Here is a 10,714-nt window from a genome sequence, read left to right as displayed (position 1 = left end):
TCCTCTTTAACTATAACGTCTATAAAGCCTGTCATCAGTGCCCCAAATCTGAATCTGCTGAATGCAATTTCATGTGATTCAATTTAATGCATACAATTGAATGCATACAATAAGGATCACCACATGGGTAACTGGAGTAAAATAATGACCCAAAATATGTTTAAGATTTAGAACAAGTAACTATATTGACACCTAGTGTTCAAACTAAGGCTTTTCTTTGCAATCTTTTGTTGTGGAGGACTTCTTGTTATAACATATAGCACTCTATTAGTTTTGAGTCATGCTTCTCACACACACACACACACACACACACACACACACACACACACACACACACACACACACACACACACACACACACACACAGGCACAAGCAGGACCTTGACAGACAGACAGACAGACAGACAGACAGACAGACAGACAGACAGACAGACAGACAGACAGACAGACAGATAGATAGATAGATAGATAGATAGATAGATAGATAGATAGATAGATAGATAGAACAATATAATATGAAATACAAAGTAGAAAAGCACTAAAATGTACAAAATATAAAAACTAAGAATGCGAATAACAAGAGATCGTAATCTTAATTGGTTTTTTAATTGGATAAATAAAAATGTAAACCATCAGAAGAGGGATGTAAGAAACTGGATCTGGCAACCACAGTGGGCTGTGACGTACAGTGTGCATCTGGAAGTTGTCGCCATCATATCTAAAAGCAGAGCTAGCTATAAGTCAGACTGTCGTTGTGCTCTATGATATCAAGTTTATGCCATTATAAACCTTTCGTTGTTTCTTCCGTCTAGAGTTTATAAATTGCTGTGATGTTATTAATCAGTAAACGCGTGTAGCTCGGTGGCAGCGTTGAGTATTTTTCCTCATTTTAATGCTGTTTAATGTTCAGGAGTCTTCTTCTTGAGGAGCAGTAGCAAGGGGCGGTGGGTTAGCTAGCTAGCTAGCAGCGGCGAACACTACGCTAGCTAAGTGAGAGCTGGCCAGCAAGTAAAAATAATCCAGAAAACATTAAAGGTCACAGGGAGTAAAGTCAAGGCTGTGGACGTGGTGCTCGCCGGTAGTTTTCTGCTCCCATCTCTCGTTAAAGAGTCAGGACGGTCCGCAGCCAAGGAGCTAGCTTAGCAGCGTCGCAGAGCTAGCTTCAACTCAGCTGAGGGGAAACCAAGAACATTTATTATTATACGCTGACTTCATAACAAACCTGGATTCATCAGCGGCACTGGCGGTCTGTTAAACTGGAGCTGGCATCGTCACATTTCCTGTCTCTACCACGTATGTCCAACAGTATGATGTGTAAGGCTATGATGTGGTTTGTTATGGCCTCATGAATACTACATGTCTAAGTGTCTTTGTTTATTCTTCTGCTGCATCTGTGTTGGTCAGCTACACACATTATTCAGTGCACACTGTTGTTGTCAAGCTATATTTGAAATGTGATGTTATTGCTTGGTTCATGATTTTAAAAAGGATGTTACGATTCACTCAAACTCGCAGCGATACGATTTAATGACACTGAAGACAGATGATGACTGGATTAGATATCTTTAGGGGATGCAAACCATCTTTCCTTTTACTGTGTTTGTCTCTGAACTAGTGAGGGTGATTGGAGCTTCTCATTGTGCTGTGGATTAAATGCTGCATCATGTTGGTTGTGTTATCTGTGTAGTTCCCTGTCTTCTTGTCTTTTATCTTATCACCTCTTTAATTTTCTGTCTTGGGGAAGCAATTTCAAAATCCTGCTCACAATATTATTGCGAGTATCGATATGAATCTTTACATCCCTAGGTTTTTACTTTCTCAGACGTGATTAAGGCAGTGTAAAGAACTGTTTGGATATTCCTGTGTTTCACAGTCGGCTCTTTGGCCTGACAACTTGGACGATGTCTGAGGGAGAGAACAAGCAGGCCTCGGACGCTGCCCAGGACATGAAGCAAGAAAACATGGCACCTGCCGCCACGGGTCAAGGATCAGTGTCGCCTCCGGTGTCCATGGTGACCCAGCCTCCAGCTACTGCCGCCACCGAGGATGAGGAAGAGGAGAGCGAGGATGAGTCAGAGATTCTGGAGGAAAGCCCGTGTGGACGCTGGCAGAAACGCAGAGAAGAGGTAGGGGATAGAAGTCAAGCTTTTCTTCACTGATATAAAGATGCTTGTGTGATGCTTTGTTTGTTTTGCTCCTGAAGGTGAATCAGCGAAATGTTCCTGGGATTGATAATGCTTACTTGGCCATGGACACGGAGGAAGGAGTTGAAGTCGTGTGGAATGAGGTCATGTTCTCAGAGAGGAAGAATTTCAAGCTGCAGGAGGTGAGTGGAGGGCCAGTTCAAAGCAGTGTCTGATGCATTTATATCTTCTATAATATCTTTTAAACATGTACAATAATGATGATTTGTATCTGGAAGAGGGTTTTTTGTCTGTGTTTTGTTGCTTGTTTTTTCTGTGATCTCACAAACAATGTGAAAGCCTTCCAGTTTTTCTGGCTTCCTTTGTTTTTAAGCTCCTTAAGCAAGTGGTCGGACTCATTCCTGCCAGTTCAGTACAACCTTTTAGATATTTAAAGGGGAGAAAGTAAGCAGAATGAGAGGTATTTAAAGCCCTCTGTTGCCTTTACCTTCAGACAGTACCGGCATCTAGCATGATGGTTTTGCATTTCTCTCTGTTACAGCTCCATTTAGCCGTACTTTAAAGTTGTGACATTGTGTTAAATTTAAATAAAAACAGTGATGATTTGCAGATGATTTTGCAAGTTCAACCCCTTGTTGGATTGAAAATAACAATAATTGCTGATATTTAGATGAATTTGATGATAGCAAAATGGGGGAAAAAGTACACAAATTAAAATAAAAAAAATAGAATAAAAAAAAGGATGTTGGGTGGCCATGGTCTTCGGGCCCTCAGTAGGCTCTGCATCAGTGAAACGACACTATTCTTCAGGAACATGTAAACCATTGTTGTAAACACAGCACATCGCAAACGTGAAGAAGAAACCGCAGATCACGAGTTACCTGCACGTTTATGAAGGCATCATGAATGTTTAACCATATGTACTGGCTTTGGATTAATATATGCTGCCTCATAGTCGACTTCTGTAGCAGTGAGGGTGTTGCTGACTTCATCAAAACAGTAACAAACCACAATCTGGACGTATTACGACATCATGACTTCGTAGTCAAAGAGTCTGTTTGGTGAACTTTTAACATCTGTTTTGTCTTTTTGCTGTTTTAAGGTCAAATGTGGACTTTTAATGTTTAGCAAAGCATTGCATTTAGTTTTTATTTACATTGTACTCAAGATCCCGACTTTAACGTGGACTGGGCTTTTAGTTGGAGAAGTGTGAGCCAGGCTGTTCATTTATTCCACTCATAAAAACATGACAGTAACATGTTTGTTGTGATTTTATGTTTGGACCATGGCTTGTCAATCAATCAATAAATCAATCAATCCTTTATTCATCTCGCAAATGGAGAAATTACCGCGTACCTGCCGCTTCCTGAGTTTGCGATGCTTGGTAATATTCATGTGTCAGAATGATTTTTGATCTCTTATCCGAAGCGGTGGAAAACGCAGTTGTCCGTCTTCCTCTTCAGAGGCAGTCTTACCTGCTGCTAAGAGAAGTCGAGGAACTGTTATGCTCCCTCTGTGTAAACTGTTTGCTTTTCTCATCTCCCCCCTCAGGAAAAAGTCAAAGCAGTTTTTGACAACTTGATCCAGCTCGAGCATCTGAACATCGTGAAGTTCCACAAGTACTGGGCAGATGTGAAAGAGAACAGAGCCAGGGTACGACACTAACATATCCAAACACTTCCTTTTCAATCATACGATCAGGGTTGAGTGAGACGTTTTGTAACGCTGTTTTGCTTTCTGTTCTGTCTGCAGGTGATTTTTATCACTGAATACATGTCCTCAGGGAGCCTCAAACAGTTCCTGAAAAAGACGAAGAAAAACCACAAGACCATGAATGAGAAGGTGGGAAAGCTCCGCTGTAACTCGACAACAGGTTTAGGTTCAGATGACGTTTAAATGACGCGAAGAAACCCGCAGCTCTCCATCAAAAATACAATCCTGTTTTAGTGTTTTTCTTTTTCCGCATGTTGAGCCGTGTTTCAGTAACCTGTTTGTTGTGTGACAGGCCTGGAAACGCTGGTGCACACAGATACTGTCAGCTCTCAGGTAAGTCAAACGACAAGGTTAACTGCTGTAAGCTACTTAGTGTGACAGAAGTTTGATGCAGTTAACCAATTGACAGTCTAAATGTTAAGATACAGTCACGACAAGCTGTCAGCCGCGTTACAGAAACCTGTTCAATTTTAAAACTTCTCCAAAGTCGACTGCCAAAGTTGACATTTATTTGTATCTTTTTTTTTTTCTTTTTTCTTTTTTCCAACCAATTCACCCTTGTTCTTTGACCTTCAGCTACCTGCACTCCTGTGAACCTCCCATCATCCATGGCAATCTCACCTGTGACACCATCTTTATCCAGCACAATGGCCTCATCAAGATAGGCTCAGGTAGAGATCCGTTAAAGCGATCAGAGAGAGCTTTTCAGAAAGTGGCATGTGGACAGTCAAAAGCGAGATATTTGTTCTCTAAGCTACAAGTGCTGCCATCTTTTTTAAAACCATGTCTTGTACTACTGCTCTGATTAATAACCCCCCCCCCCCCCCTTTTTTCTTTTTCAGTTGCTCCAGACACCATCAATAACCATGTGAAAACCTGTCGGGAAGAGCAGAAGAGCCTTCACTTCTTTGCTCCGGAATATGGAGGTACGCTCCTGTCGTTTTACCGACATACCGTGGAACGCGTGCTGAAGTCTTTCTGTGATAATGATCAGCATCTCTCTGCTTTCAGCTGTTGCCAACGTTACCACAGCCGTGGATATCTATTCCTTTGGAATGTGCGCCTTAGAGGTGAGAGGACACCGTTGGCTGTATCAATAAAAACAAAAAACGCGTATCCTTGATTGCAACCGCGACAGAAAACACTACTTGTGCACGTTGTAGAGCTGGACACGAGCACGTCTGCAGTGATGACTGACCTTTTTAAAACGTGTCGCCTGACCTGAGGGTGGCTGCTGTTGGCTTAAGTTCTGTGATCACATTAATGAATCACGTCGAATTAAATTGTTCTCCGTCCTCTCTCGTTGTCAGATGGCCGTGTTGGAAATCCAGAGTAATGGAGATTCGTCTTATGTATCCCAAGAAGCCATAAACAGTGCCATTCAGTCCCTCGAGGACCCACTGCAACGGGTAAGTGAGGGGGGGGAAGAAGACGTCTGAAGGGAAGAGATTCCTCTCAGATACTGAAGTTTTTCTTTTTTGTGTTTTTTTTTTTTTTAAATTTAGGAGTTTATCCAGAAGTGTCTGGAGGTGGACCCCAGTAAGCGACCCACAGCGAGAGAGCTGCTGTTTCATCAGGCCTTGTTCGAGGTGCCCTTACTCAAGCTGCTGGCTGCACACTGCATCGTCAGCCACCAGCGTGAGTTAAAAAAAAACAGGCCCGCACAGGTTCAGAGGTCAAAGGTTCATTTTGAGGCTCAGTGTGAAAACCAAAGTTACAAAAGCAGTTTCCTGCATGAAACTCCTCATAACACTAAGTGGACTGTTTCCAGCATTGCCCAATATAAAAAGCTGAGTTGTGCATCATCTATGACAGGAACAGTTTAGAATAGCTTTGAATCCCGACTTTCCTCTGCCTTGAATTAAACAGAACGACCAAACAGGGAGAATCTGACATGAAGGCAACACTGAGTAACTTCTGATATCTGATACCTCTTCTCTGTCCTCATGTAGACATGATTCCAGAAAATGCTTTAGAAGAGATGACGAAGAACATGGATCCTAACCTGGTGATTGTTGAGGCCAAGGACGGAGTTCAGATGAAGTAAGTGTGAGAAACACAGAACGACATTCCACTGACGTGTTAAGATACGTTAGGGAAGGAAGTCTCTGCAAGGGGTCTCGGCTTTTTTTATGTATTTTATTTTTTCTTCTTTTTGTCTAATCAAATATGTTCGTATAGTTTTGCATTGTAGGAATTACCTGACAGTTAGTGGAATAAAATGTTTAGTTTAAGATTTGGCTGCAAAAAGTACAAGAAGTCGACTCTTGGAGTTCACGAGTCTCATTTCTTGTCATGAATATCTCTTTATGCATGTGGCTCATTTTTCCAGTCATGTGATATTTTGATTGGTAATTGGAAAACTTCACGCGCTATGATATGACTTCTTGCTGCGCACGCAGCTCCTTCAGCTTGCATAACAGATTTGTCTCTTGCGTCAGACTCTCTCAGTTTCCTGCCCTGGAGCTGGACAAGTTCTTGGAAGACGTAAGGTAAGCGAGCAGCTGTGCTACGGACAGGAACACACTGAGCTGCTGGTTTCTGACTCACCCTCGCTTTACAGATAAACTTCACAGCATTAGATCAATCACAGTCATGCCGAGGCTTCACTTCCTTTTTTTTTTATTTTTCAGGAATGGGATTTATCCTCTGACGGCGTTTGGGATACCGTGTCCACAGCAACCCCAGCAGGAGACGGTCAAGTCGCCCATAGTGCCCCCCTCAGTGAAAACCCCGACTCCTGAACCGGCAGAGCTCGAGACCAGGAAGGTGAGAACTAACTTGTAGGAAAACTCCTATCATGTGGTGGTCTTGCAAGTAACTTAAAAGGTCAGAATGAATTACCACACAAAACTCTTCAACATGTAAATGACTTTTAAAATACAACCTGCCGCATATCTACGCAGCTATGTGACATCAAATAATATTATATGAGGTGATCTGAGTGTGCGGGTTCATAAGGGGTTTTCAAAGGGAGCATGAAAACAGGTTTTAGTCAACCCTGCCTTCATCTGCATGTTGCACTTCCATCTCTTTTATTTGCACACGATTATGTGTCAGACAGTCTGTGTATTGACATGTGGTCCTCCTGCTTCACAGGTCCTTCAGATGCAGTGTAACATTGAGCCTGTTGACGAGGGCTCCAAGCATCATGTGAGTTTCACTTCCGTCTGTCTGATCAGATACGGGGCCTTTCTCAAACCGGTTCCTCCAGACTCACGCTCGGGCGCAGAGTTACACATCTGAGTGAAGTGAACCCTTTGTTATGGCGGAGAGTAGAAATACAGCGGCAAGCTTTAGGACGAACTCCCCTCGCTCCCACGGATAAACTGCCTTCAAACCTCCCACACACGTACTGTGTCACTGTTTGGTACGACGTATTTATCGGCGCTTAAAGCCGCGTTTCCACCAAGCGCTTCAGTTCGCTTCGTCTCGGTACGGCACGCATTTTGTGGCTTTTCCATTGACCGACCGTACTGTCTTACTTTTTGGTACCCTTCTGTTGGGGTGCCAAGTATATCGATCCAACCTTAAAAGGTGGCGTTGATCGTTCGAAAGAATCGTCACTTCCTGTCCAACAGCGGCAAACACAACCGCGCCGTGTTTAAACACACAGTCGAATGTTTTGTCGTCTGTATTTCTCCTGGCGGTTTAAGAAAGACTGGTAGTGCCGTGTCTCCTTCCTTTTTGGGCGTTGTGTCTCTCACGTGTGTTTTACTTCACTCATAATGTGGTCGTATCTTTTTGTACTTTCAGCTGACTCTGCTGCTGAAACTTGAGGATAAACTAAACAGGCACTTAAGCTGTGATTTGTTACCGAGTGAGTATTTTTCTTTTATTCTTCCTGAACGTAACGGAGTTGTTGTTGGGAAACTTCTACTGTGACCTTCAGTGTTTCTAATCTTTCAATGTGGCCTGTCACAGCCTGTATTTGATGGTTAAACGTGAGAAGCGATGATGATGATGATGATGATGATGAGGCCTAAAGCTGAACTCAGATGGAGGGTTTTATGTTTCATGGTGATATTCAAACTTGAGGCCCCCCGTCACCCTCAAGTTTTACTCACTGGCATCTTGATAATCTTAGATAGTTGTTAGAAGCCCTACTGTGAGCTTTAACGCCTCTAAACAGCATTCAACAACAACAACGTTTCCACAGTCATGAATAAGATGCAGAAATCAAGTCATACACACTGCAAAGCAGACATCCATAACCGAACCAGTGATCAAACACACACACACACAAACACACACACACACACACACACACACACGGGGGTGGGGGGGGAATCTGGTTGGCTGATAACTTTAAAAATCTACTAGCCAATTTAAAGCCCTGCTGATCGTTTGAGCAAACGTGTCTGTGCACATCCTCAACGTGCCACCGTGTTGTTGTTTTTAATGGCAGATGAGAACGTGCATGAGCTGGCTGTGGAGCTCGTTCAGCTGGGATTCATCAGCGAGGTAAGCACTGTTCACCCGTTGTAGCTTGATGACTTGTAGACGGGATGATAAGAACATGCTCGCTTGAGGGGAAAACCCTTTTTTAACCCCTCTCTCTTTTTCAGGGCGATCAGCCACGACTTGCATCCGTTCTTGAAGAGGCCTTCTCAAAGTTCTACAGCCGGAACGGTTCTCTCAATCCGGTGACTGTTTCTTCATAGCAGAGGACTTACTCAGCCTTCTTTCAGCCCTCCTCGTCCTCTACATCAGGACTAGCCTTTTTGCTCCACCTCTGAGTTGCAAGAAAGCTTTGTGAAGACGGAGGAGGGAAGCCTTGGTCTGACTGCAGATCCTGCAGCCTGTCGTCGTATCTTCCGGTGGGAAAAGCTGCCACTAAGTGGTTGTCGCTTTGTAGCTTTTTTTTTTTTTTTCTCTCCCTCCCACCCAATGCAGCCATCTGCTTCTCTTGTGAAAGAAGAAACCTAGTCACAACTTACAGGAAAATACAAGATGTTTTCACTTTTTGCCTTATTTCTGTCATTTCAGAAATAGCGATGAAATGATGGAGGTAAGCCAAACGAAAATGAACGGCATAATTTTTTTTCCCGAAGTCAGTATTAAAACTGTATTTTAAACATTTTTACTTCAAACTGTTAAATAGTTGTCTGTATGAAGAATATCTTTTCCTGGCATACTGAAGTGTATGTGTTATGTTGTAAGGTTAAGTCCGGTTTTCTGGTCCTTTAAAACTTTGTCCTTGAACAGCGAGTGAGGCATCTTCTCACCTTGAGACTCTCAAACTCATCCAGTGTGTAATGCAACAGATGTCATGTTACTTTTAAAATCTATAAATAAACAACATTCAGCTGCAACACAATCTGAGAAAGTACAGCTAAAATATATCTAAAAAAGTAAAGTATTTATTTGTGTATCTTTTCTTGAGTCTGTCTTGTACCTCACTTCCAGCACGAAGGCCGGTGGTTGTTTGAACGTGTGCTTTAGTTGCTCTTTTTGTTTAAACCATGTTCTTTTCTATATTAAGGAGGTGTCTTCACTCAATTGTGGTCCAATTAATTCTGCAGCACTTATTATAAAGGCTTAACCAGTCCAACATGCGTCTTTATTTGGCTTCTTACATACCGTAGGAGAGGCTGTTGGTCCAATGTAAAAATGATTTGAAGTTGAAGTACATGATCTTTAAACAGTTTGTCAACGGGCTGGGTGAATGCATTCTGTGTTTTAAGTGGAAAACGATGCACTCTAAAAGCCTGCTGTCTTGATGGTGACAAAGTATTTCTTATGCAGAGGATATTTGGTCGGCTCAGACCTGTCTACTTTAAGAATATCAGACTCAGACCAGAAGTAGGACGTTCTCTTCCACATAGTTATTGACATGTTTGCTTCTCTGTTGACTTGTTTGGGGATCTCTCAGCTAGTTTGCACTGCTGTACACTTTTAAATGCTGTTTAAAATGTCCTGTGGCTCCTTCACTCCAACAGGAAAGTCTTTGATGAATTGGAAACAATGTCATAAATTTAGTCTGTGATCCAGTCTCGTCTACTCTATGCTGTGACTATCTTCTGACAGGGTCTGTAGATTCTGATGGTGATTCAAGTGTGGGACTGCCTGGCATGCTTGTAACCATCTTGTACACTGAATGCTGGACACTGCTCTGTTTCAGCTCCTCATTTACCCCCTTTTTCACTTCCTGAAATAAAAAAGTACACTATCTGTATTTCAGGTCCTTTTTTTGTCTTATTGTGTTTGTATTATTCATGCAAGGAATTCAGAAATTCAGTTTAAAATCTTGCTAATTTCCAAGATTAAAGTAAAATTAAAGTCATTTTCGCATTTTCCAAAGCAAAGATACCAAAAATTACTGAATAAACCCTGAACTTCTTTTTTTAACGATCTAAAAAGAATTTGCTTAAAATTTAGATTACATTTTCCAGAATTACTCAACATGAACATTGTTTGAAGTACATATTACTAAATATTGACCTGACATTTCTCAATATCAACAAACTTCCATGAAAGATTAGATTTTTTCTGGAAATTATGATATTGTGAAAATCCCCAAAATTTTCTGTGAAAATTCCACAAAATCTTAAACTATTTGGTTTAAATTCCCCAGTCTTCCCTCATAATTCCCTGAAAATTGCCAAGTTGGTCTCCAACTGTAGAGACCATTTACTTCCCTGTAAATTAATTATTCTGAACATATGAAATATTTCACAAAAATTCAGATCTAGATCTTCAAATCAATTTCATGTCATAGTTATGGCACCACCTGCTGGAAAAATCCAGCATTCATTTTGATTTACAAATTCTAATGTTCAAATTACACATTAAGTCCAATGGTCAAGCGGTCAATGGTTTATTTTTATTTAACCAGGTAATTTACCCACTGAGTT

The 10,714-nt window shown here is 41.7% G+C and overlaps 1 protein-coding gene across 1 annotated transcript; it reads left to right on the top strand.

Annotated features, from left to right (window-relative positions):
* The first annotated feature begins 667 nt into the window (after positions 1-667).
* On the top strand, positions 668-10,033 carry nrbp1 (nuclear receptor binding protein 1). Its single transcript, XM_079361362.1, has 18 exons — positions 668-1,293; positions 1,874-2,126; positions 2,204-2,326; positions 3,696-3,797; positions 3,897-3,986; positions 4,150-4,190; positions 4,434-4,528; positions 4,700-4,783; positions 4,869-4,927; positions 5,168-5,266; positions 5,363-5,495; positions 5,810-5,900; positions 6,299-6,349; positions 6,491-6,626; positions 6,957-7,010; positions 7,614-7,677; positions 8,266-8,321; positions 8,426-10,033. Exons 2-18 carry the CDS (start codon positions 1,902-1,904, stop codon positions 8,519-8,521), a joined length of 1,599 nt encoding a protein of 532 aa, XP_079217488.1. The 5' UTR covers positions 668-1,293; positions 1,874-1,901; the 3' UTR covers positions 8,522-10,033.
* The last annotated feature ends 681 nt before the right edge of the window (positions 10,034-10,714 follow it).

This window comes from Symphodus melops, assembly GCF_947650265.1.
Source record: "Symphodus melops genome assembly, chromosome: 1".
Classification (NCBI taxonomy): Eukaryota; Metazoa; Chordata; class Actinopteri; order Labriformes; family Labridae; genus Symphodus; species Symphodus melops.
Note: the sequence above shows the minus strand (reverse complement) of the source record. Positions and strands in the feature narration are given on the sequence as shown.

What these genes read in the sequence shown, in the direction of transcription:
- nrbp1 (XM_079361362.1), top strand. Translation starts at nt 1,902, where the DNA reads ATGTCTGAGGGAGAGAACAAGCAGGCCTCGGACGCTGCCCAGGACATG. An exon ending in AGAATTTCAAGCTGCAGGAG is followed by an intron (nt 2,327 to 3,695) that starts GTGAGTGGAGGG and finishes CTCCCCCCTCAG; the next exon opens with GAAAAAGTCAAAGCAGTTTT. An exon ending in CAGAGCTCGAGACCAGGAAG is followed by an intron (nt 6,627 to 6,956) that starts GTGAGAACTAAC and finishes CCTGCTTCACAG; the next exon opens with GTCCTTCAGATGCAGTGTAA.